The sequence below is a fragment of the Poecile atricapillus genome, chromosome W, assembly GCF_030490865.1.
Source record: "Poecile atricapillus isolate bPoeAtr1 chromosome W, bPoeAtr1.hap1, whole genome shotgun sequence".
Lineage (NCBI taxonomy): Eukaryota > Metazoa > Chordata > Aves > Passeriformes > Paridae > Poecile > Poecile atricapillus.
This window is the reverse complement of record NC_081288.1, coordinates 29,598,676-29,624,583: the sequence shown is the minus strand read 5'-3', so window position 1 is coordinate 29,624,583 and position 25,908 is coordinate 29,598,676. Positions and strand designations below refer to the sequence as shown.

The following is a 25,908-nucleotide window of genomic DNA, read 5'->3' as shown; positions in this document are numbered from 1 at the left end:
AGGTGCCCTGGCTAGCACTGTAGCTTGAGATAGAGCACAGCCAGAAAAGGAGGGGGTGAAAGGTGGGGGGGGTTCTTGCAACAAATAAGGAGACTGGAGCTTGTTCTTGTATCTCTGTCCACTCACTGCTCCCAGGCACAGAAAGGCAACCTGGATGTGGCTGTGTCCCCACTAGCTGCTGGTGTGTGCTCTGGCTTTCTCCCTTTTGGCTCAGTTCTTTGATGTTGCTGGCTTCCTGGCTGTGGGCAGAAGGTGGTTCTGATGGTAGCCTGGGGGTGGATCAAGAGTTGGAGAGGGGAGGAGTCACTGATTGATGCTAATAAATAAAAGGTCCCTCTTCTTCAGTCCGGGGTCCAAGACGCCAAGAGAGCTGCCCCCTGAGACAAGAGCTGCAGACTGGCAGGGAAGCAACAGCTTAGTGAGTATGCAGGGACTGCCTTGCTTTTCCTGGACAGCTGCTTATTATTATTATTGCCTTGCTGGTGCTTCACCGCTGTAAAATGTTAGGAGTGTTTGCTGCAGCATGTATAGTGTTGTGATTTTCCACTCCAGCAGCAGACACATCAGGGCTGCTTCTCTGACCCCTCCTTTATTTGTGAGCCTACAGAGAATTCCCTGGCATATGCCGGTTTTTCTAAGCTCCTTTCTGTATTTCTAACCAGTGGATGCTGCAAGAAAGCAGAGGGATTGGGTTCACTGTGCTGCATGGTGTGCTACCCTCAGGGCAGCCCTGGTTGTTGAGTAGGGGAGATGTGTGCTGGGAAAGTATGGAGTGCAGGGGGAGTAGAAAGGAGTGCTTTTGCAAGAGGAAGCATTCCCCGAAAGAGATTTGTTGGTATAAGGCTGTGTAGCTGGCATGTTCATTCATCCCTTGAAAAATGTATTGCCTCTGTGGTGAAGAATGAAACATTTGGGTTAAAGTGGTGTTTGTGGCTGTTCTCCTGTGGTTGATGGCAGGGTATGTTCCAGGCATTCTGGGATCAGAGTCCTCTGAAATGGGAGCAGAGTCTTCTAGGGAGCAGAAAGCTCTGCCCTGAGTGAAGACAAATAAAGAGGGTTTGGCTCAAAAGTGTGTTGGAGTTTCCCACTGGGCAGCCTCACTTTCATTCCGAAGTACACCCAGCATCTTTCTCTCTGTGCCCCACTGCTTTCCCACTGGGGTCAGTCCTCCAGCCTCTCCCTCATGTTTTCCTTTCTTAGCAGCTACTGTACAAGATATTTGGGAAACCTATAAAATCCAAATTCAACAATAAGTCCAAAACTTCTAAGTTCTAAGAAATTAAAAGGATCCCAGAGCAGAGAATTTCCTTAAAGAGACTGGAGTAGCAAGGCACAGGGTGGCAGCAGCAAAGTCTCAGTTCCCTTTTGACCTTGTGTCTATAGCAAACTTATGGCTTTTCCCCAAGTTTTCCTCCTCATTTTAGGCTAAGCACTGAACAGGCAAGAAATTGATGTGTGTGGGGGGACCTTGATGATGCAGGACTGACCTGACCTCCACATGGGGCGGGATAATGGGGATGAAGAGCAATTCTTTCTCTTTGGTCTGAAGTTGAAGTCCCTGGTCAGTTTTTTCTTTCTCTCTCCTGAGACAGGAGGCTTCAGGAAAGGGTCATGAGTTTGGCATTGAAACAGTAAATTGCAAAGCTGAGTGATGTTCTTCCAATGAATTTCACTCCTCACTGATGAAGTGTTAGGCTCTGCCTATATGTTCCTGTAGTTCTTGGCTGTGTTACCTTCAGTGCAGCTTCACTGAGTGGCCTCTGAAGGTGACAGCAGTGACAACGGCACAGTGCTTTGGGGAGAATGGTCTGCACCAAAGTGCATTCACTTTGCATCCTGCCAGTGAGAAATCCTGCATATACACATAGACAAAACAGGCAGTAGTCATAGCTTGGATGAGACAAAAGAATGGTTCCTGTGCCCTAGGTTCATCCCCAGGCAGTGTGTGGGGACCCAGCCCCATCACCACCACTGCAGGACACCCACCCTCCCTCTCTCCCTCCCGTCTTCCCCTGCCTCTAGCAAACTCTTTCCTTTACACCCAGCAGGGATAGCCATCTCTGTAACTCCTTTTCTCTTTCACTGCTTTCTACTGTTTCAAGAGTTGGAGAGTGGATCACCTGATGTTTTGTCCATCTCTGCTGCCCATGATATCAGATCCAGTCAAACTCTCAGGTATTAAAAGGCAAGGTAATTCTCTCTGAGACTGCTGGCCTTGAAGATTCATCCCAAAGGAAAAGCCTTATATTGACATGCGACTTTGGTGCCCAGTGAGGCAAGGACTGCTAGGACTAGACCAGAGAGGGAAATGTTTGCCTCTGACTCCACCAAGATGCTGTCCTTTGGGATGTAAGAAGATCCTAGGGTCCGCACCACAGTGAGAGCCTTCAAGGATGGAATTCTGGGTGCTGCTGTCATCTCAATGCAAAAATCATAATCCTGCCAGCAGAGGGATTCTTTCAGGTTGTTACTCCTGAAGCAATAAAGTAGGAGATGAAAGGGGGCAGCAGGGCTGTATTCCTCCTCTGATAGCTGGCAGGTTGGCATTGCAGCAGAGGCCAGCTGGAGAGGGGGGGACTGAGTGGGACAGGAATGTTTGAAGCTTCAGGCTCAGAGTCTCCATTGGCAAAGCTGACAGAAGAGTTTGGGCTGGTTGTATCCACGCAGAGTATGATGAGAGGAAAGAGAGCAGATCAGAGGAAAAATCAGAAAAACAAACATTTATATTTGGGATCAACACACACCTCTGCCTTTGGGCCCCTGGCAGCCTGTGAAATTCCTTCCACTTGCCTAGGCCAGCTTTTCTGAGTGTGGAGTGCTAGTGACATGTTTGCCTCTGGATTATGTCCCCCAGCCCTGAACTAAGAGAGGAAGGGCGCATGCCCCTTCCTTCCCAAAACCTAATCCAGTCTGTTAATAGAGGATGTTCTGTAATAGATCCAAGAAGAATGTGTACCAGCTAGCTGTCATCTTGCCCAGGCTCTTTCACAAGCTCCCTCCTTTGCTCTGTTTTCATAATAAACGTTCTACTGCTAATTTTGCAGTCAGCCCAGGATCTCCAGCTGCCCTCAGTGAGAAGAGAGCAAAACACAGTGAGAAAGACAGAGTAAGAGATTCCTCCCTGCACTGGCACAATGCGCACTCTCGTCATCCTCACGCTCCTGGCTGTCTTGGTGATGGCTGCCACTTGCTATGGTAGGTGACCTTTATTACTGGATAGAATGAAAGCCCCAAACCTGTAGACATTTATGGGTCTGTTCAGATGTTTGTTATTTTACTTTCTGTCTTCTTTTCCCTTAACTTGATCTCTTGCCTGCTTTCCTGCCCCTGAGTCAGATCTTCCTAGTCCTGATCCAGAGCTGTTATCTCCAGTCATTGGAATTCACGGTCCAGGATGCTTCAACCCCGTCCTCTCTGTTTCAGCTCACCCCACAGACTGCTCCTCTTTTTGTCCCTTTTTTTTTGTCTGGACAATGATAAGAGTGCTGATTCCTAATTATTCCTTACTAATTGGAAGATTTGCCTTTTTCCTTTTGTAATATCATCCCCTTTTTCCAGTGAAGCACACAGTTCCATATTGGTGAGATTAAGATGCTGCTTCATGCAAGAGTCAAGTGCACTTCACTGTGCTAATCCATTCTGTAAGAACACATGCAAGCTTTGAAGGTAAATTGGTATCCTATCCACTGTAGTGTCAGGAGCAGAAGGTGAGGAACTAGGCTGGAGAATCAGGCTGGATGACCAAGCATGAGTCTGGAAGCACTGACTAAATCACCAGGTAGCTCTGTATTAAACTCCTGAGCCCTTTAAACTCCTCATTTAAATTCTAGGTCACACCACTGACCCCTTTCTCTTCCTTTTAAACATGTGCCTTAAAACCTGGATTATCTGATTTCTTTGTGTGTTCTATTGATCTGAATATGAAATACTGAATCCCATCAATACAGTGTCATAATACATGTTTCATTCTTTCTTTCCACAGAGTCCCATGAGAGCATGGAGTCCCATGAGTATCTCAGTAAGATATTGCTTTACTATTTTATTGAATTTTAAGAGTGCTACAGACATGTCCAAGATCATTTACTTGTACTTCTACTAGGGATAAAATAGGTAGAACCACTGAGCCCAGGGAAAATGAATTTACTGAGTGCTGGAGTTTCAGAATGAAAAGGGAAGAGTTAAAAGAAGACTTCACGTGTTTTGGCACAAGCTCATACTTCCATTTTGCATAGAATATAATAAGAATTGGAAAACAAAATTTGAGAACAGAGCTCAGGTCTCTGTTATGTGTACCAAAACCAGGTTAGATGACACTAAAAAAATAAAATTGCTCAAAAATCTTTTGGATGAGCATGGAAAGATATACTGTAGAAGCCACATACAGAATTATTCTCCCCCAAGAACAAGGAGAGCCTTACTCTAAGCACCTTGGAAGCAGGCAGGGTATGTGAATAAGAGGGGTCCTCTGGCTGGAAGAGGGAGAGTGTCACAGGGAAGGCATGAAAAGGGTGGAGAGTCTCTCTTTGGAACAAGCAATATCGTGGAGAGGTTAGAAAACAGGTGAATTGATACTAAAAAGAAATTAGGACATCTGGAAGAAGAACAAAGCAAGTAGTCAGCAGCACAAAGGCACATATAGAAGCCAATATCAATGACATCCACAGACTTCTGAACTCTGCTATAGGACTGTAATGATTCTCAAAACAGTCAGAAGGGACTTTCAGGTCCCTCAGTCCAAAACTGCCTCACAGACTTCTCACTGACTGTCTAACCCTGGATGCAGAGAAACTTACTCAGGCCCTTCCTGTGAGCAATTGCACAATTTTTGTAGCTCTTCTGAGAGTTCTCAGATGTCCCATGGTCTGTGTAGCTTGGTGCCAGCCTCTTTTGGGCCTCTCCACTCACTCAGAGGGCTGTGGCAGCAAAATCACAGTAGCATTCCCCTGGGTGATTTGAATAAGAGCAGAGCAAGAGAAAGCCTGCACATGAACCAGCCGGTGGACAGGAGGGAATATTAAAAGGTCCTGGATTTCACTGTGCATGGGAGGGCAGACAAGGAGGTTGTTATAAAGGAGGAAACTAGCTTTTGTTGAAATCTGGCATTGAAAAAATGCCATTCTGAATAACCCCTTGCCTTCTCAGATCCCTTCCTCAACAGGCGAAGGGCCAGTGACTTCATACAGGCTGACACAAGACTAAGAGCCATCACTCAGGAGAGGTATGTCATGGCCTCAGGACGCTGAAGTTGAGAGTGGGAAGAGATTCTTCCTTGCCAAGCACAGGCTGGTACCAGGGGTGGCAGCCACGGTGACTTGTAAGAAGTCTCAGTCCCACTTTTAATGTGATGTACCATTTAAATCCCCAATGCCAGGAAAAGCAAGAATTCAGATAATAGAGAGTGGGTCCTTTGATTTGGAGACATGTCACGTGCTGAGAAGACTGATTAATTTTTTTGAAGGAAGAACCAACAGAAGGAGAGAGAATGGGTGTGGGATGGTCCAAAAGAAAGCTCAGTTTGAGATCTCATTCTAGTCCTCAGATCTCATACAGAACTTGCATGACCTTTTCTAAATCAAAGGGCCATCTGAGGGCCTTCTTGCCTCATTTATAAAATACAGACATAACCAATTTCATGCCTTATTCAAGGCTTGTAAAAATAAAGACTGAAGCACAGAAATAATCTCATAGCAAGGCATAAGGCAAACCTTCTCCTCAGGACCTTTGCAGAATAATTCAGGTCTTTTTTCTATGCATATTTTTGGGAAAGAACTGAAGAGCTGAAGAGAGCAAGCCAGGGAAGGCTGCAAAGGGAGGACTCTTCCTCAAGATAAGGCAGGAGCTATTCTCCTCTCCCCACCACCTTTCTTAGCCCCTCAATAAAAGGTTGCCTGAAGGAGGCAAAACATTCCAGCTGTAGTCAGGTCACTCCCCAGGTGTGGTAAACACAGAAGCTGGTGTGCAAAGAACTCTGTAGCTGGATGACACACTCCACTGGTGGATCCTTAATCCCAGAGGGGAGTTTCTGGACAGAAAAGGGCTGTAGACAGATATTTTAGATGACAGCACTTACCCCTCTTCTCTCCTTTACAGGATCAGAGAGCGTAGTAAGGCGCCCCAGGAGCATCAGAGGGAGCTCTGCGAGGACTACTACCCTTGTGAAATGTACGCTTTTCGCCATGGCTACGCTGCTGCTTACAAACACTATTTTGGGAGGAGGAGGACTAAGTAAAGGATGACCTGTCCCCGCCCTGGGGCCTGGAGTCCAGGGTATCCTCCCCAAAATCGCAATGGCTCTGAAACATACTCAGTTGCTTGTATCCCTGTATGTTATCCTGCCTGCTGCTTCTCTCCCATGTAGCCATGGATTCCTACGCTGTGTTAATTAGCGCTGAGCTGATGTAGCAGAGATCACAGAGAGGTTCAGGATGTGGGTGTTTACTACGAAATAAATCGCTGGTTTGATACTATCTTGTCATGACTCACAGTATTTTGGAAGGGGGGTATGCAATTTTCCATGAAGGAACTGAATTTATCATACATTCTGTTGCAGATTATGGGGAAAGCCACCATTGCCTTTCAAGCATATGGCTTTGGAAGAATCTATAATGTCCTTGTTCCAGGTTCTACAAGTGGCTTCTTTCAGAGGTCACTGGACAGTGTCAGCTCCCAGTCCTAAGACATCTAAAAACAGTGGGGTGTTCAGAATGCAGATGCACTTTTTGAGGATCAAATATTTCCTGAGTTGGACAAACAAAATCCAGAAGGCACCTACTTAATCTTGAAACAAAGTTAGGGTGAGAGTTGGTGACAGAAAAAGCCTGTAAATTGCTTTTTGTTTATCCAGCTACCATCAGGTCCTGATGTTAGGTGCTCCTTTAGAAAGGAGCGTGTGGTCCAAACTTAACCTGTATTTCCTTTTGCAATTCCCTTTCAAAACCCTTCCACTTGAAACTAGTCTGGTAGCACTTGAAAGCTGCAGAAATAAAGGCTGGAGAGGGGATCCTGGTGGTAAATAAACAGAAAAAAGAAATCCAATGTTTAGGGTCAGGCCCAACTTTGTTCAGGTAGAAAATTTTAATTTTACTGTTCACTAACGGTCTGAAATTGAGATGTGGTTTGCCCCTGTGCAGAAGTTACTGAGCACCTCCTGGACCTCTGAGGAGTGAGCATGGCTGTATTCTGCTCACCATCACCAGGGCCTGTCCCCAGGCCAAAAGGCACCAGTGCTGACATGGAATTCAATGCAGCCACAGCAGCTGGGACAACCCTTGGTGCGATTTGTGTAGGAGACATAACATCTATCTCAGCTCAACACAGATGGTTTCAACATTCACATCTCCAAGCTTACACAGACACCTGCAAATTATAGAAGTTGGAAAGATTCATGGCATGCAATCAAAGTCTGTGATGTATAAAGTATCAAATTGTTGACTAAGCTGTGAAATTAAGCCTGGAGCCAAATCTACCTGGCCCATTAGAAACATGCATCTTCTTCCAAAACAGGCTTCAAAGTTTTGCCAGCTTTGAAACTGAATTTTGGAAAGAAATGTGATTTATTTATTGAAAACACTTCTGATAGGAAACTCCACCCTGACAGTTTTGTCTAGAGGAAAAAGTGAGGCAGAAATAATTTAAGGAAAAAACCTGTACAGATCAGGTATATCCACACACACTGGTTCTCTGTGTTCTCAAGTAGGTGAATCTTGTGATCACCAACTGGAGCAAACTCACATATGCTAAAAACAACAGCTCTGCAGTGTCTGGGTTTGACTTGACACTGTGGCACCACCACAACAGAAGGCACAAGGTCTAGTGCTGTCTGGGTCTGTGTCCAGAAATATCCAGTGATTCCAATCCCCAGTTAACCAGTATAAATAATGAATAATACCAGAGATTTCTGTGGGATTTCATTAGCGTAAACAACAACCAAACAGATTTAAGAGATGACATGCTGGTTAGAAAGCTTGGGAAAAGATGGGAGGATAAATAAAGCTGTTTGGGTTACTAGAATTGTACATTTATATTATTTCAAGTATTCATCTGGAAGCATAACTTTCCTAGAATACCTATTATTTTTAGATGTTTATTTGCTTTTTAAATATTGCTCTTTTGCTGGATTAATATATATACAAGACCTTTTCCTGGACATCATCACTATATATATTCAGCTTTCCTGGACTGCAGAAAAGTTAATAGGGACAAAAGTTGGGGTTTATTTTAATCCTGCAAGCTAAAATTTAATCCTCTAAGCTAAAAGACAGTGTTTCTAAAATTGAGAAAATCCCTAATGGCTCTGATTTTCCTTGGGAGCCTCCTAAACTTTACTTCTGTAACCCTGCACATGGGTCTGAGGAGGCTGGATATGAGGTGGAGGAAGATTATGTCTCTGCTACCAGAAAGAATGAGCACACTTTATTTTAAAAAAACCCCATAAAACAGCTACCCAGACTTGGTCCCTTGGTCTGTTCAGCCAGGAAGAGACCTCATTGCAGTGTACCACATCCTCCTAAGGGGCAGTGGAGGGGCAGCACTGTTGGATATCAGGAAAAAGTTCTTCCCCCACAGAGGGTGTTTGGGCACTGAACAGGCTCCCCAGGGCAGTGGCCACAGCACCAGCCTGACAGAGCTCAGGGAATGTCTGGACAATGCTCTCAGGCACAGGGTGGGACTCTTGATGTGTCCTGTGCCAGGCCAGGAGCAGGACTTGATGATACTTGTGGGTCCCTTCCAACTCAGCTTATTCTGTCATTCTGTCGTTCCTATGCTGTTTGTGGGATGTGGCTTTGGTAACTTGGGTAGTGGGTTTGGGGAGTGTGGGGTTATTGACATGTAGTAGCCCATACAAGGCTCTTGTTGTACCAACTAACTTCAGCCACCCAGGTCCTGAAGCATAAAACACTTTTGGAGTCTAAATGCTTATTTGACTTTTAGACAAGAGAAGCCAATATTAAACTTCTGAATTACAAAGATTTCCAGGAGGAAAATATAAAGATCTTCCCTCAAACTGACTTCCAAAGTTCCTAAAAGTATAAAAATCTCATCTCTCTGAAGTGATTTGGTGACACTGTGAAACTGTCTGAAGAGCTACTGTGTTTGCCCTGATGCAAACTAATTTACAGGTTCCTTTACTCTCAGGGTAATGAGCCAAGGTGGGGTGGAGGAAATAGTCACCATTGTGTTCAGTCTCATTTGAGAAGCTCCACATGAGAAAGCCCCATCATGTGAAAAGAATTGCTCTACTTCAGTGTGTGCTGGTCTCTCCCCTGGCTTTCCAGCATGACTGAATGGCTTTGAAGTTTGTAAGAAAAATGATTTTTTATATCCAGTTGTTTTTCTTCAACAGCCCCATTTAAACCTCAGATAAAATCTTCTGGAATTGCCCTGAGTCATGAGATGGATGCCAAAATGACTGCCAGGACCAAGTATCTCCTGGCCCAAAGGATGGGCTTTGTTTTGGAGCGCAGACACAGGAACACAAGCCAGATCCCTGATCTCTCCAAGAAATCACAGGATATAAACTGCTGCCCAAAAGCAAGCTCCGGAGAACTTCAATAACCTCCAGGAAAGCTCTGAGGTTAGGGAGAGTAGCTCAGCCAAAGAAGACATGAGGAGTCTGCTGGCACTGCTGATCGTGACGCTGGCCCTGGCAGCACTCTGCTGTTGTGAGAAAGGTAAGGGGACATCTTCCCAGGAAGGCTCTCAGAGTGCTGCTGAACCCTGCAGCCTTCTGTCAGCCTCCCTGCAAACTGGGAGAGACACGGAGTTTTGGGGGGGAGGAGATGCATCAGCAGTCATTTCACGACTTCAGATCTCTGTTGGAGAGAGAGTCATGGATGAGAGAGGGCTTGGGAACTGAGACCCGTCTTTTGCTGGGCATTTTCCTCCACTGGTCAATACCCACTCACCCCCACCTCAGTTGCATATTGAATTGCAGCAGAGAATTTGAACATTTTAATATGTTTAATATTTCAACTGGTTTATCATTTAGTCTCTCTCTAAATGGTGAATGTTAATAAAACCATTTTGGGAAAAACAGACCTTCTATGTAAGTGGGGGGAGCTGGATTTGGCCAGTTAGTGGTGGGATTCAGTTACAGGGGAGGACGACCCACAAGCATAGAAGGACTCACAAGCAGACTCCTTTCTGTCTGTCTGTCTGTCTGTCTTCTAGATCCCAAAGAACCCTCCGCATCTCTCAGCGCTGACAGTGAGTATATCATACTGACTGATGCTCAGCTCCATTCTCCCACATCTGCCCTCTTTCTTCCCTTTGACAGGTTTGAGGGCTGAACAAGAACCATGCTGAGTCCCTCTCTAACTCTTTCCTTTTCTGTCCCTAAGTCTGCAGTCCCTGAGGTGCTGGAGCACGTGCAGCAATGCAGAGCAGCACGCGAGCAGGTGACACGTGGGTGGCCAGTGTCCCTGTGCCAGCAAGGCCAGTATCCCTCAGGGTGGGCTGGTGCCAGAGGCTGCATCTCCACAACCCCTTAGCAGTGCCCTGGCAAGGCATGAGTGAGGCAGGTTGTTAGCAGCTGGATGCACCTGCCTTCTGTGAAACAGAGTTGTGTTGGTGGAGTCTCCCTCCTCTGACCTGGCCTCAGAGACCTGCCCAGAGTGACCGCTGCATCCCCAGGCTGTTCTGAGAGCAGAAGCTCCCACATCTAGGGATTGTGATGTCCCTGACAAATCCTGCAACAAGGAAACCTCTGAAAGAGAGAGTTTCCTTGGCTGCTCCTGAGGGCTGCAGTCCCTCCTGTCAGGTCACCTGGGATGCTGGGATTTGCACCTTGGGTTGTTCACAGCTTTTGCAGCAAGCTGATCCTGGCAGAAATCTGTACGGAAAATCCTTTTTGTTCTCTCGTGTCTCTCCTTTCTCACACTTTAAAGGATAACATTGCTGCTGAGAAGCATGAAAGCTGGTATTTTTCCAGTGAGCCAACACAAACACAAATTGGGAAAGAGAGAAAAAAAAAAAGTAAAGACTGTTCAGGGAAAGGTGGTTCTTTCTGACAACTCATTAACTGGAAGTTTCTGTGTAGTTAGTATTTTGATCCAGACTAAACCTCAGTTTGCCAGAGATGGGATACCTCCCACCTCCAAAGAGAAACACTGCCAGACACTCCATGATGACACAGGAAGGGACAAACCCCACCATCTCCCCACAGGCAGAGGTTTTAGAATATTTCTTCCCCCAGAGACAGCAACAATTTTCCAGTTTCCATGCTGAAATGTGTGTTGGTGTGCAGCTGCCTGTGTTGCTGCTGTACCAGCACCTGGGCACCTCTGCTGTTGTGAGACCACCCCATGGAGCGAGGTTGTGCTGTGCTGAGCCCTGGCTCGGGCTGGGAAGGGGCTGTACCTGGTGTTTGTGGGGTCTTTCACAGCACCAGGGTGTTGGCACAACAATAAATCAAAGGAGAAAAGGTGCACACATGATGTGTTAGTGGAGAGCAGGGACAAATGCTCTCATGGCTGAAACACCTCTTATGCTCTCCAGGTCCTTAATGCTGGGATCTTTGCACATCTTGGGTGTATTTCTCACTGGGTGATGTTTACTGTCACTACTTTATAGTCTTCACCTTTCGTGGAACTCTGTACATGTGAGCATTGGTATTTCTGCATGCTGCCTGCTGCTCATGGCTCACCGGAGGTGCTTTAAGGTCTTCTGGTTGGTATCCCACATCATTCTTAGTCTGAGTCAAGACACAGAAAGGAAGCCAAGATTCTAAAATTAAGTAGGGCAGGGAGAGAGGGTGTCATTCTTCTAATTTTATTCTTATTCATAATTTATGCCTTCTGCACATTTGCTGTAGACACAGATTATGCTGTGCGATAAGGAAATTGAGTTTATGACAGAAAAAAAACCTTGCTTCATGAAGATGTGAAGGCTGCAGTGAGGAGGGAATTTTGAGTGGGCAGTGGGATGGGGAGAGTTGAACAGATCATTAGGAGAGTTTGTGGCATCATTTGCTTGTGAAGAAAGTAGATTCTAATTTTCAGAGGTTAGACTGGCCTGTGTGCTTCAGTGCTGCATCTCCAACCTGCTGTGTTCTCTCTTGACAGGCATCAAGATTAAAAGAGAAGTTGCCAATGCCTTTGTGAAGAGGAAGAAGAGATCCAGCCCTTACGAATGGTAACAACTGAGGAGCTGGGCTGTGAGCTGGACTCTGGGTCTGTTCTGAAGAGGGGATGGGAAGGCCATAGGGCATGACAAGGCATTAATTTGTTGTACAGCTATGTTATTTCATTCATGTATTGAAGGAAAAAGGTGGTAGGAGACATTCAGTTCAAAATGGTTCTTTTTTTTTCATTAAAACCCATTTGAAGGCTCATAGATGGACTCTAGTACTCCTCCCAGAGAGAAAGACAGCACTAACTGTGCTAGCCATGGAGACAGTGGGATACAAGTTAGAAGCTGCCCCAACCTACAGGGTCATCAGAACCAATTTTTAGAATAATGAAAATCACAGAGCCTTGGTCATTGCCTCTGGTTTCCCACAAAGGAAGCACAGCTTTGTTGCAGGAGTGAGGATAGGTCAGATTGGCTGTTCCTTCTGAAGCTGTAGAACATACGTTTACTTGTGCAGAAAGTAGACACAAAGGTTTGGAGAAATCCTAGTTATTTGAGAAATTTTCAGGTAATGCAAGGATGTTCTCCATATGTTTCCTGGAACAGGTTGTTAAGCTACTCTTTCCAATACAGAAATAAAGTAAAAATTCATGAGATACTGTTGGGACTTCTGCGGTGGTGTGTACAGTCTTCAGGAAAGATTAACCAAACTTAGAAGAAGAACTGAGAATGACACCCAAAGTGTGCAGCTGAGACTAAAATATTTGGGCTTTCTTAGCCTGGCAAAAAGAACAGAAGAAAAAAACTACACGGGGATAGTGCTCCTGTCTACAACAGAAGTGAGGATAATTAGAGAAAAGTGTTTAAGCTAAAGGAAAATGATGGCTAGTGGGCAAAAATAAAGGTAAGAAGGAAGTAATAAAATAAATAAGTAAATAAGTAAGTAAATAAATAAATAAATAAATTAATTAATTCTGGGTAGCTGGGGAATGAGATTGAAGACAAAAAAAAAAACAAAACCAAAACTCAAATCCTTACAGATTCTGTGATATCCTTTGCTGATAAAACCTCAAGAGCAAATTGATTTAAGTTGGGTTCAATCCTGTATTTCCCAGCACTGATTAAGTAGCCTATCCCTGTGTAAGCAGATATTTAAGTCAGCATGACCAGCCCTCTTTTGGGTCACCCTGGAGGTCAATTCTTTCATGTCAGTGTCAGGTGTGTGAGTGGTCACCAGCTGCTTGGCTGAAACTGGAGAATGGCATTTCTGTCTTTGTCTGCTCCAGGTACTTCGAGTATTATAAAAGTCCGATGGAGCAGATGCATGAGCGCTGTGAAAACTACCCACCCTGTGACTATCTCTCTGACCAAGTGGGATTTGCCTTGGCCTACAACCGCTTCTTTGGGAGATACTGAGGATGGGAAGGCATCTCCACTCGTTTGGCTTGGAACACTCCGAACCCCACAGGAGAAGGAAGGCTGTGGTTGGGAAGGAAGGAAGGAAAGCACCTGGACCAGCATCTTCTTCTGCAGTCTCCCTAACCAGCTGGAACACCAAGGCAGGGATTATCCCACTTGTTGAGTTTTCATTAACTTTCTTCCTTTCATCAATAAAGTCTCTATTCAGACATCTTTTGTGGTATTTTGAGCTTCACCAGGAGACTCTGTCTTACTTCCTTCCACCTGAATCCCCAGCACACAATAGATGAAAAATGGTGATTACTTTCAAGATAACCACTGCATGCCTTAGAAACATCACTAGATCTCCTACCCTCTTCTGCAAAATACAGGAAGATTATGTAAGAAGAATGTCACAATGTGATGGATCTGATCCTGGAATGCTCACTATGAAGAAGGAAGAACACCTGTTCCAATTAGTGGGAAAGTTCAGTATTTTTATGTAGTATAATCACATTAAATATGCATTGCAGTAGGATAATTTTATAAAGATAGAAGTGTGCAAATACTCTTGCATAGATAGCAATCAGCTTCTGGTACACTCTTCTGATTACTCTGTCATAAACTTTGCCTGTATAGTAACAATAAATAAATCCCAAAAGGTGTGTTTAAGGAGTCCTTTTAGATGAGCCCTTGCATTTGTGTGTTGCTTTTCATGACTTTAAAAAAAAGGCCTTGAATTCTCTTGGTTTTTGGTTTTGTTTTTTTTTTTTCAACCAGTTTCTAGTGAAACTAAAAATACTCAGCAGAACAGAAAAAAAAACCAAAACCTCTTCTCCTCTGTTGCTTTTGTATTTATGCTGAAAACTGAAAGTATCTAAACAGCTAAAAAAAAATATAAAAAAAGAAGAAAAGAAAGCTATAAGCATTATGAAATTTAAAAAAAGTTGGTTCAAGGATGGATTGAAATTGGGGCAGTTTTTTGTTTATTCAAGACAATTGGTAGCTAAATATATATATTATATATGGAATATACTACTAATATACTCTGTCAGCTTTCTTTCCCGGAGAGGTGGATGGCAGATCACACCTCCAAGGACGGGGACTGCTGATGCTCAGGAAACTTGCAGAGACCAAATCTCTCTGGTTACATGTAAGCTGGTGCAACCATCCCCAACTGCTAATTGCAATAAATACTGCTTATGTAAAGTGAGTTGGTGTGCTGCTTCTTTCTGTTCCTGTGTACAACCTCTACCTGTGGTAAAAGAGATGCCTGGAAGACACAGCCTGCTTTTGTGAGCCCTGAGGAGAAGGAACCCAGTGCATGAGGACTCCTTTTCCCCTGCCATGGCCCAGTGTGAATCAGAAACGATGACATTAAAAATTCAGGGCATAGGTTCAGCGCTCTGTGACACTGGGGAAGAGGAGGGCCAGGCTTTACCTGACTCACCACCTACTCAGATCAGCGTTTCTCTGAAAAGCCTTGTGCTGAGGTAAGGACACATGATAAGTGTGCAGAGATGGCTGCCAGTGTGAGCCTTGCATGGCAAGCTGCTGTGGCTTGCACTGGTGATGCTGATCTTGGCCAAGGAGAAGACAATTAATATCTCTGCTTGTCTTGGTCAAACACCTGTGACTGGTTCCTCTAGTGACATAAACTAATGGGGCTTCACGGCTCACAGAAAAACTCCTCTGAAGGCCGTCTAGTAAAAACTAAGAATGCTTTATTGAAAACAATGAATTTTTTGCTTGGAAAGATACTAGAGAGATTAGCATAATCCAAATATCCAGTGTACTAATAAAATAGGGCTTTTTGTTTTTGTTGTGTGGTTTTGTTAGCACAAAAAGTTTCCTGTCCGTATTTGCATTTTTCTGTTAGTTTTGTATTTTTTTTCTCCCCCTTTCAGTAAATATTTTTTTCAGGCAAAAAAAGTTACACCCGGACGCCTCCATTATGTCATCTACTCTGTGTCATCAGATATCTTCGTGGGCGTGAGTCATTATGACCTTTGGAGATCTGAGCACTCAGATCACGTTACAAATTTACCGCTGAAATGGAGGAATTCGATTTTCCCTTGGTTGGTGCAGCGCTAAGCACCGCCACAAATCCTCTGCTGCCATCTCACGGCCGCTGCATTTGTTGTATTTAGCAATAACTTTGCTTACAACTCACAGAGTTACTTCTAAAGCGTTTGAAAATGCAAATTCCTTTCCTGCTGGTTCCCTTCATACTAAACATTCACTTACGGGTCAGAGGGGAAAAACGGGGATATCATTTACAAATGGAATATATGCAGCTGAACTGACATTTTAGTGGGGGTGTTTATCATTATTGCCAAGCTCCCATGAGAGCCTGTCTTAGTTTAGGTCTCTTTTATCTCTACACAAACAGAGGTAGAGTTGTCTCTCAATAAATTCGTGAGCCCTCCTGTGGACTCACTTTTAGCAGTAAAACAACAACTTTCTGAAATACAGCCCAAGATAACAGAGAAATTCCAGGCTGGAGAAGTAGGTAGTCTGCATCCATCACTTAGTATAGCGCTTCATGGCATCATCTCATGTCACCAGGGACTGCAGATATTGTCAGCAGCAGCAACTGCTTTGAAAGGAGCCCAATATGAGACCTTTGTGCCACCTCCCACCCCTTTTCAGCAATATTTTGCAGATGCTATGTCCACAGGATCCAAGCAGCTTCACAAACGACCCCTATCTCAGGGAATCACTCCATGTCTGGAGGTGCCCTCCTCACCCAGCCTATCATTATCAGGCCATGGAAAATGGGCTTCACTTTTCTGTAGTCAGAACCAGAGCCTTGATAGTTCTTGGCTCTTTTTCCATACAGAAGAGTTATCAGAGGCCGTGGGGCTCTGTGGATGAATAACTCCCTGCCAGGGTTTGGAAGGTTGTCTAGAAAGCAGCTGCTAGAGAAAGGTTTGTCTCAGCACAGAATCTGAATCTCATTTTGCCTGTGCCCAATGGAAACAGTCCAACAAGGTTCCACTCTGCAGTGGTGTAAGAGTAGGATTGGCAGAACATGAGTAGAAACCAGGGGGTGATAAGGAGAAGGAGAGTTAGGTTATCGCTGCTTCCAGATGGGATCCCAACCTACCCTGCATTTCTGTGTTGGCTCTATCAGAGTCAACTTCTTTAAAAGGGGTTTTTAAACTCTTAACCAGAGAGTGGTCACCCTGATACATCCCTCCTCAGGAGAAGTGCCTTAGATGTCTCCAAGACATGGTTTTCTCCCTTTTTTGCAAGAGCAACACCAAGTACCTTGGAATTAAAAGAACTATCAAGGTGATGGACACTCATGACAGCTGAAGTTGGTGCAGCCAGACATTTCCTTATGGATTTTGGGCACATTTCTACCAGTAAATTGTCTGCTTGGAATTGATTAATGACTTCTGAATTGCAGTGAGAATTTGGCAAATGATCTCTGGTTGAAGAACAGCCACCAAAACCTGAGTGCAAATTACAAACTGCAGAATTTTCTAGTTCAAAGAAAAACAGAAAGAAACAGGTGCAAAATACATTTCCTTAAAAAAAAATGTTCTATTCAGTCTCTTTGGTGGACTCTGGGAAGCTGGTGGCACTGGGTAGCCTCTTGTTGCTGATCTTCTCACAAATACTGGTAAAAGAGGTAAATATTGTTCTTTATTTGAAATAATGGAATTGCTTATATCACAATTTTTTTTGTTTTTTCATTTGAAACAGGTACTTTAAGGAGCTTTGGGTTCAATATTAACTTTTCTTCTTTCTGTTCCTCTGTTACATTTCTTACCTGTCTTAACTTGTTTTAGCTACTTGGTTGGAATTTCGCTCTTGTTTGCAGCCAGATTACTTCATGGAGTGTTTGTGAGTAGGTCTCATGGAATCTTTCCTCTCCTTTTCCAGCCTGTCTAAATTGACCAATGCCCCTGGAGATTTCAATGCAGCACATCCATATCAAATAAGAGCTCTGACATCCTGACTAGTATTTGCCTGTGATTTGTGCACAGACAATAACCTGAGGTTGCTCAGGAAGGTCTTGCTAAAGATTTGTTACCCACCTTGCTTGCTCTGCCAAGAATAACAAAGAGGCAAGGAAAGGGTAAAAATTTGGCTTGCGTCCACAAAGATACACAAGACATTCACACTTCTGATGATAATCTTCATTTGCTTTCATGTTGCAGGCTATGTCTCCCACCCTGATGGATATGGCTCTGCATTCCTTTGATGACCAGTACCTGGGGTGCAGAGAGGAGATGATGGAAGAACTGGAGCAAGGAGACTATTTTCAAAAGGAAATAGCTGATAACAAGGACTACTTTCGTCTCTGGAAGAAGGCTCAGGAGGTTTTGCTAAAGAGCCCTGTAGGTCTCCTGAGGGAAATGCGTGTCAGCCATGCCATAGTCCTCATGGCTTACACCATGAACTCCTCCTTGCACTTGCAGCTGAAACGGGCTACATCTACATCAGGAATCTCTCCAGAGCACTACAGACACAAGTTCAGTTTTAAATATTTTCACTTCTACCTAACAACTGCTATCCAGATATTGAAGGAATGGCAGAGCAGTAGGGGGGAACATAAGTGCTACCAGGTGCACAGGGGTGTAAAGGACTTACATATCGAGGCCAAGGTAGGCAGCAGGGTGCGATTTGGACATTTTACTTCTACCTCCCGCCACAGGAGTGAAGCCGAGAAGTTTGGGAATGAAACTTTGTTCACTGTGACCACCTGCCTGGGAGCAGCTATGCAAGGCTTTTCTTATCACATATCTGAGAAGGAAGTCCTCATTCCCCCTTATGAGATATTTCTTGTCAAAAGCTTCTTTCAGACCTGGCAGGGCAACTGGCTGCATCTGCATTCTGTGGGGAACTCCAGCAAGTACCAGTGCCAGCTGGTGGAAGGTATTATACAGGCTCTCGTGCAAAGGGGGCACAGTCTGGTCACCACTGCCCCAGGCAGCCCCCAGCTGCACCTACATGGGGCCACACTCAAGGCCAAAGCTGTACCTTGCCTGCTGGGTTTGCCTACAAGAACTGCAAGACCCAGCTTTTACCTGTTTGCTGTGGAACCTGGGACAGGCCCCCAGCACAATAAAGATGAATAAACAGCAGGGCTCATGGTTTTTTGCAGCTCCCATTTATCCCATGTTTTGTTACAAGGATATTTCAGGACTCATGCCTTTGGGTCCCCACCATTCTTGTTGGAAGAGTGGGTGAGATTTGCTTGAACCAAGTAATCTGTGCTGGTGTCTTGTAATGCTGCTTCAAGCCTCAGGACTATTCTAGGCTTTGGTCCACTACTACTCTGGCAAGCTACTACTTCTACACTTATCTCTGGCAAGCTGAGAGAAGTGTAAACAAAGCTACTGTCACTTTAGCAGTGACCTCTCTCCTGAGGCAGAAGGGAGAAAATGTATTCTTTGACAAAGAACACACTGAGTTTCCTGGTTATAGAGAGAACTCTATACTGGAATACCTCATGGGGCCTGTTTCACATCCCTGCCTATCTGTGAGTCTACCACCAGCCCAGGACTCTTGCTTTTGTCACTTTATACAACAGTAGTGTATCAATGCAATATTTGAGCTCAAAACAAACATTTAGAAATGAGGGTTTGTGCCTCCAAAGCCAAAATAATAGAGCTGAGAAAATGACCTTCGTGGGCAAAGGCTGTGTTAGCAAAAGCAAAAAGCTTTAGGCAGTGAACAGAGGTCTAAATGACTGCTCTCTTTACTTTCTTTCAGCTTCAAGAAGCGAGAACAGTGGTTATACTGCACTCACCTCTGCCATTCTCCCTGGTGTGCTTGGAGTTTCCCTGTGCTTGGCCCACAGTCTCTGATTCTCTGGCTGCATCCATACACGTGCCCTTGAATAGCAAGAAGCCTATGGAGTTCCTGCTGCTACAGAAGGTTCAATCTTCCCTTTGCTTTCAGATGTAACTCTCCAGCCAAGACTGAAACATTCAGTCTGGTTCATCAAAACAGACATTCTCTGGACCCATTCAAGTAGGAAGAAAGTTCTATGGCCTTTCTGAAGACTAGATTAGGAGTAACCTGCACTGTAGACTGCTTTATTCTGAGGCATTCAGGAAAGACACACAGGGACTTTGGATTCCTTACAGATCTCTTAACATCTTTACTTTTAGTGAGAAATGAGAAAGTTCTGTCTGTGGGATGTAGAAGGCACCATGGCAGTAAAGTCAAGTGGGTAACTGGGCAGCTGTGCATATGTCCTTTGAGTGCAGGGAAAGTTGGTGCCAAGATGTGCATGGAGGAGTCGGATTACTGTGCTGGCTGAAGAGACAGAGAAGTACATTAAGTTGTTCAGATTCTGGCAGACCCTGAACAGCCTTTCTTTGCACTCTTAAAACCAAGGTGGGCTAACACTTTTGGAGTGGTGTCTGACTCTGAAAAACAAACAAGAGGAGATCCAGAAGGCATTATTACAGGAGAATTACAGAGGAATAAAGGTGGATATATTTTTGGCTAGATTGTTACATTTCTGAAATCAATTATCCAAACTGCTAACTCACCTGACCCATTCTTCCCCAAGACATTAGTTGGAATAAAACATAGAAAAGTTTCTTGATAGTGTTTTCTGGGATCTTGGCAAGCAGCCAGCAAAATATGGTGTAAACAGCTATAAGTATGGATACTCTGATGGCTGCAGGAAGAATGACTTTGACCTGCAGTCTTCAAAGTAAGGGAAGTGCTGTAAATTAATTATTCTTACATTTTGGTGTTTTTTGGTAAATTTGTGTAAGACCTAATTGGTAAATTTGTATAAATCCCAGTAAGAAAACTACTTTACATCATCCTCAGAACTATAATCCTTCAATTTGTATATACTGGTGGGTCTACACAGAATTAATCTCTTGTTTTTGAGAGGCGGAAATAGATACAGCAAAAAAATAGATACAGACAAAGCAATTGAAGACTGAGTAATGCCACTTTTTTTCAGGCTACAGTCCCTTAAAAGTGATTTATATTAGTCAGTTAATACACAGACTAGGTGGCAAGCATCTCTTGATAGGTGGAAGCACAAAACATTCTCCTTGCTTGGGTGCCCATCATGATAGCATTTTGACTGCTAAGAAAGTTATGTCCTTCAGCTTGCACCTACAAGTTCTCACAAGGCCAACTAGAGATAAAGTCCGGGGCCAGTGTGTGGCTCAGAGACTGCTCCTGATGTTTCTGCCTTTGCTTGTGCCAGAGCCCTTTAAAGCTAGACTGGTTGCAGCAGACATGTTTCATCAGCTATTGCTGTGGAGAGATGTGTAGTCAGAAGTGTGCAAACAATTCTAACTTCCTGTCCCACTGGGTACTTCTAAAGATATTTTTTTTCAGAACTCAGTTCAACCATCTGCCTTTCCTTCCATTTCTTTGGGTGTGAAATTGTGTGAAATGGCAAAACTGATTTTAGCTTTCACTGCTGTTCAAAGCTGAGTCTGGGCCTCCACACCACTTCTTCTACTCTCATGGCATCAAAGACCTGGCAAATTGCAGCAAGGAAGGGTGACAGATGCTGCAGATCAAGTCTTTTCCTCCAATTTAATAGGCCTGAAATAACAGCTATTAACCTTCCTAAAAGACCCAGAGTAAAGCAGGAACAAAACTGCCTTCATATTGATCAAATTCTTTTCTGCCATGTTTCAAATGATGAGGGTTCTGGAAGAAAAGAATTTGCATCCACTGCAAACACTGAAGACCTGCAACCAGTTTCCAGAATGTGACACACAGGCAGTTGCCAGCCTGATCAATTCAATTCAGTTTAATATCACACAAAGTATTTCAGGACTACAGGGCATTCTCAGTGGAAAACACTCAGCAGTCACAACTAATTGATATTTCCAGAAATATAGCAGTTAAATCATTTAGTGTTCTTTTTCAGTTTATGTTCTCGTGCCCACAGCTCTGACAACAAGACAGTTTGGCACTCTGTATTCATTTGGGTTGAATACAGCAGCTCAGCTTTCAGGTGAAAACATGTTAACAATTGCAGAGCACTCATTTTATGCTTCATCTTATATTTTCATCTGAGAACTCAGCCATCCTCTATAGTGGAAGCAGTATTCCTGATTAAACCCTTGTGGGCTGCAGGTCCACCTTTCTAAGGACAAGAACATGAAAGATATCTAGCTTGGTTGAAGGCATATGTACAAGCTTATCTTACTGGAACAGACAAAGCCTGTTTTCACTGTCTGTGGTATCTATTTTTCTGTTTATGTGGGACTATTCAATTTTTCTTCTGTAATTTGCAGGCATACAAAAGCAGTCAATGCAAAAACTTGCTATTTCAAGGCATAGGTAAGTATTGATGTTTATATTTATAAACAATAGAAATTTATGAATCCCAGTAAGAAAACATAATCCTGCATCTATTCGAAGTGCTACACCTTTTATGTTCTGAGGACAGCAAGTAACACCATCCCCTTTCAGCCATGGCTGTAGGTGCCTGTGATGGCACCTCTGCTGCAGGCAGGAGGGATTTGTGCTGTGCCCATTCTCTCCACGAACAGAAGGCTTTTGGAGGATCTAGCAATTGGGAACTAGCATTAAGTAAATTAAATTCTCTTAAAATTGGAAGGAAGGGAGAGGAGGAAGAAAATTAGATGAATCTGGGTAAACAGCGCACAATAGAATTAATGACTGACAGGCAGGCAGGCACAGGACACAGCTGAAGCCCAGCCTCTATATCCCTAACTCATCACATGCTGCTGGAAAACACCAGGCGAGCAGAGGGGAAACAGGCTGAAGTTACTATCCCATACACATTTCAACAGGAGCATTCAGACCAAACCAGGTAGGCAGTGTAAATGTTTAATTAGAAAAGTCTCTGTGGTAAATCTTCCTGGAGCTGGAGAAATCAAAATACAGAAATATATGTGGCCTGCCTAATTCTAGAAGGAAAATATAAAAATAAAAAAAAAAAAAAAAAAAGTGTTAATGTGAGGAGTAAGAAGTAATTTTAGCATTAGGAGATATAAAATCTAGAGCAGCTATAAGAAGCTAGAAAGCTATAAGAAGTCTTCTCAAAACCTGTTTAGTATGTAAAATGTTTGTTGAAGTAAGTGCTATTCCTTCTAAAACAATTTGTCTTCTCAGTTTCTACTAATAAGGGAAAACAAATGACCTTACAACAAAACACCACTGGAGTGGAAAGGTTTTAGTATTACATTGAGTCAGAGAGCAACATCCCTGAGGCAGGACTGAGATGAAATCATAGTCTGCATTATCATGGCTTTATGTTTCCTGAAAATCACAAACCTTTACCATACATGTATTTTGCTCCCTGCAGCTTATATAAGATGTGTTAAAGAGCTTATTCTCTTGGCAGAGATACAAGGCAAGTGGCTGAAAGAAATACACAGTGCTGTGCAAAATATTGGGGGGAAAAAACTCTTTTCAGACTGGCTTGTATTTCAACACTGAGATTAAAACTTGGCAGGGGATTGTGGAAATCATTCTGGTTTTCTACTGTGACCTTGTGGGGGAGGGTGTGTTTAGTAAAATACAGCTGGGTCAGTGTCAGATGATTTGTAGCTAACAGATAGTGCAGGAACTACAAAGGACCAAAATGGCACAAAGTCATCTTTTTAAGAAGAAAAATCTGGGTAGTCCCCTACACACAGTTATTTGTAGCTCTAACTGTGATGTGGAGGCACCAACAGCAAGAAGAGGTTTATCTTAGAAAAATGCAAAGCACTGCACAAAAGTGGCCCAGATTTGCAATAAGAGGGCTGAGAATATAAAAAGTACCAACAAAGAAATGAGTCATCCTGCTCATTCATAGTTTGCCCCCATAGCAAAGATGTTTGCATTTAAGCTGAAATCATGCTAAAGCATTTTCACTTTGCAGTTGGTCATAGGCCAAAGGGAAGTGACAGTGTTGATTACAGAATCTTAGTGATGAGGAATAACTCCATGATCACTGTTAACTCGGTCTCTTTGGACTCTCTATGTTGGCACACAGTTTATGAAGAAATAAATATCAGGAAAGGAAATACAGTGAGAGATGTGTGCAGGGGGATATAGATTAGATGGGGTTATTACGGACGATTTTACTATTCACTATGAATTCCCAAGGGTGAGCTTCTTAGTATAAGTACAGAATGCTTATATAGTAACATTTTCTCTTGAATGTTAGAAGGAAAAAGCTATACTGTCATAAAATACCCTTATTGTGACACAAACCATATCTACCAATCATCATGGCTGCTGAAAAATTGGATGCCACTAAATGGAAAAAAATAAGCTAATACAAAAGAGTGCCTGGAACAACCCTTTAATCTTTAAGCCACATCTTTAATTTTGCTAATTAGAAGAGATTGTTTCATTTTTAGTAAACTAGATCAGCTTCTACCATCTTCAGTTTCCACGGTTCAGTTTCAATTTCAATCTTGCCAATAACCCACATCCATTTTACCAATCTGCTCGTTACATATTTGTTAGCTATTTTTGTTGCTCTGAGCATACCCAACATCTTACAAGGTCCTTTTCCAGTCATTTGGCAAAAATCCAAAGCAACAATTAAGATTTCTACATTTACAAGCTGTGTCTTGGGATTTGACCTGCTCAGTATGAAAAGAACCAGTGGGGCAGAGACAAAGCACATTTCACTGCTCTTTAGGGGCTATGGTTCAGGGTGTTAAGAAAGTAAGAATTAAGAATTAAGAAATTTCTTTTCTCTCTTGAAGTAGCCTATTTATGAAGAATGGCATTGAGTGACCTCCTTTACCCAGATAATCCCAAGAGAAAGCAAGAACTGATCCATCTGCATCAGGAATTGCTTGACTGTATGTCCACAAATTTCCATGCAACAAACGAGCTGGTTGGAGTGCTGAATGAACACTTGGGCTGTGCTATTACCCCCATTGAGATGCGAGAGAGCGGTACAGTCAAGGAAAACTGTGAGATTATCATTCAAGTGATGAGTGAGGTTCAGCATCAGGTGCAGAAGATTGATAGTGACATGAAGGAAAAGCTTGAGCCAGTGCTGTACCAGAAGCTATATGACATCAAAGAGCCTGAGCTGGAGAAAATTGCAATAGCCCAGAGAGTTTTTTCCATTATTTTTGGAGAAGCAACTTCAACAGCTGCAATGGTAGCAATCAAACTTCTTGGTTCCAATCATTTAACTCTCACTGTGAGCAAGCTCATCGGTCTCCTTGCTCAGATTGGGGCATCTGTTCTTGGGGGAGTTAGTATTACCATCATTGGGCTTGGCCTTGAAATGATTCTCCATGCCATCCTGGGAGCTGTGGAGAGGAGTCAGCTTCTGACAGCTGTGAGAAGCTACGAGAAGCACCTGGCTGAGTTTAAAGCAGCCTCAGAAAAGTACCAGCGTGCCATACATGAGGTAACTTCTTTGGTGAGACAGCAAGTTCAGTAAATAAAGCTGGAGTTCTCTCTTCTGCTGTGACAGCAGCTGCAGCAGCTATGCCTGCAGAAACCTTTTTGATTCATTATGACAAATGAACTACTGATGGCTTTTTATTTTCTTATTTCTGGCAGCAGAACAGTAACAATAACAATTCAGGAAACTGGCACTGAAATATATTAATAGAGAATTGTTTTACAGGTGTTTTGGGGGGGGCAATATTTCAAATACTTGGCACCTTAAGCTTATTTTCTGGGAAGCATTGTAGGTAACTTTGAACTGTAATTCATGTTAGAGACAGTAATACAGACTGCTGGACTGGTAGTGGTGAGGAGGTGTGTTTCTATATCAAATATGACAACACAATGAGAGAAAACAATTTCAACAAGGCAATTCATGACAGCATCTGGAGGCTTTATGAAGACATCCGTGTTTGCTAAACTCTTAGTGTGGATTAGTGCTAAATCTGATAGACTGAATTCCCTGTTCATTACAAGGACTAGCTGAAGCATATTTAACTGCTATTTTCTGCCCTCCTAAGGAGCCAGCCAGAGATCTTCTTTAAATAAACTCTAATCCCAGTAGACTGGCAGGTAAAAGAAGCCTGGGCCTACATGCAAACACACACAACCTTGCTCCACAACTGAGAGAAACCAGCTGCTGTGTTCCTGGTGTGCCTGACCATGAATAACTTTTTATGCTTTTAATGTTCTGCTCTTGCCAACCCACATGTAAAAACTTCTGTGCAAAGTTGCTGTTTTGTTGATCAAAGTGGGATTATACACAAGTGCCTGCAAGATTGCAGCCCTGTTGTACTAAATTGATTTTCAAGTGCTTTACTTAATCCCACCAATGTGGGACTGCCAAGAATGCTCAGATTCTGCATTTCACAATATGATACCAATTGTCCTTATTTTTCAGATTTTAAAATCAAAGCTGCAGGCAAGATCATTATTGTAGTGTCTTGCTCTGATTTGCTGTGGATTGTTTTTGCTTGATCTTAGAAAAAAGGTAATTTCAGAATTAATAAAAATGTACATGAGTATTGCAACCTCTCTTCTGTACTTGATTCTTTT

The 25,908-nt window shown here is 43.3% G+C and overlaps 4 protein-coding genes across 6 annotated transcripts; all 4 read left to right on the top strand.

Annotated features, from left to right (window-relative positions):
- Positions 1 to 286: 286 nt before the first annotated feature.
- On the top strand, positions 287 to 6,467 carry LOC131592256 (matrix Gla protein-like). Its single transcript, XM_058863653.1, has 5 exons — positions 287 to 418; positions 3,045 to 3,195; positions 3,983 to 4,018; positions 5,143 to 5,218; positions 6,091 to 6,467. The coding sequence occupies exons 2-5, from the start codon at positions 3,135 to 3,137 to the stop codon at positions 6,227 to 6,229; spliced, it is 312 nt and encodes a 103-aa protein (XP_058719636.1). The 5' UTR covers positions 287 to 418; positions 3,045 to 3,134; the 3' UTR covers positions 6,230 to 6,467.
- A 2,556-nt stretch (positions 6,468 to 9,023) lies between these two features.
- Positions 9,024 to 14,674, top strand: LOC131592484 (osteocalcin-like). The gene is made up of 4 exons (XM_058864025.1): positions 9,024 to 9,671; positions 10,171 to 10,206; positions 12,063 to 12,132; positions 13,356 to 14,674. Exons 1-4 carry the CDS (start codon positions 9,605 to 9,607, stop codon positions 13,483 to 13,485), a joined length of 303 nt encoding a protein of 100 aa, XP_058720008.1. The 5' UTR covers positions 9,024 to 9,604; the 3' UTR covers positions 13,486 to 14,674.
- A 2,190-nt stretch (positions 14,675 to 16,864) lies between these two features.
- Positions 16,865 to 24,253, top strand: LOC131592307 (ecto-ADP-ribosyltransferase 4-like). 3 transcript variants are annotated; one of them, XM_058863723.1, is made up of 5 exons: positions 16,865 to 17,107; positions 17,640 to 18,086; positions 19,198 to 19,362; positions 21,714 to 21,759; positions 24,153 to 24,253. In XM_058863723.1, exons 1-5 carry the CDS (start codon positions 17,015 to 17,017, stop codon positions 24,161 to 24,163), a joined length of 762 nt encoding a protein of 253 aa, XP_058719706.1. In that variant the 5' UTR covers positions 16,865 to 17,014; the 3' UTR covers positions 24,164 to 24,253. The 3 variants fall into 3 exon arrangements, 2 of the variants coding, with proteins under 2 accessions (XP_058719706.1, XP_058719705.1); XR_009280584.1 differs by lacking the exon at positions 24,153 to 24,253 and having other exon boundaries at positions 19,198 to 19,922; positions 21,714 to 21,753; XM_058863722.1 differs by lacking the exons at positions 21,714 to 21,759; positions 24,153 to 24,253 and having other exon boundaries at positions 17,640 to 18,357.
- LOC131592309 (single-pass membrane and coiled-coil domain-containing protein 3-like) lies at positions 24,167 to 25,906 on the top strand. The gene has a single exon (XM_058863724.1). It carries the CDS (start codon positions 24,167 to 24,169, stop codon positions 24,842 to 24,844), a length of 678 nt encoding a protein of 225 aa, XP_058719707.1. The 3' UTR covers positions 24,845 to 25,906.
- Positions 25,907 to 25,908: the final 2 nt, after the last annotated feature.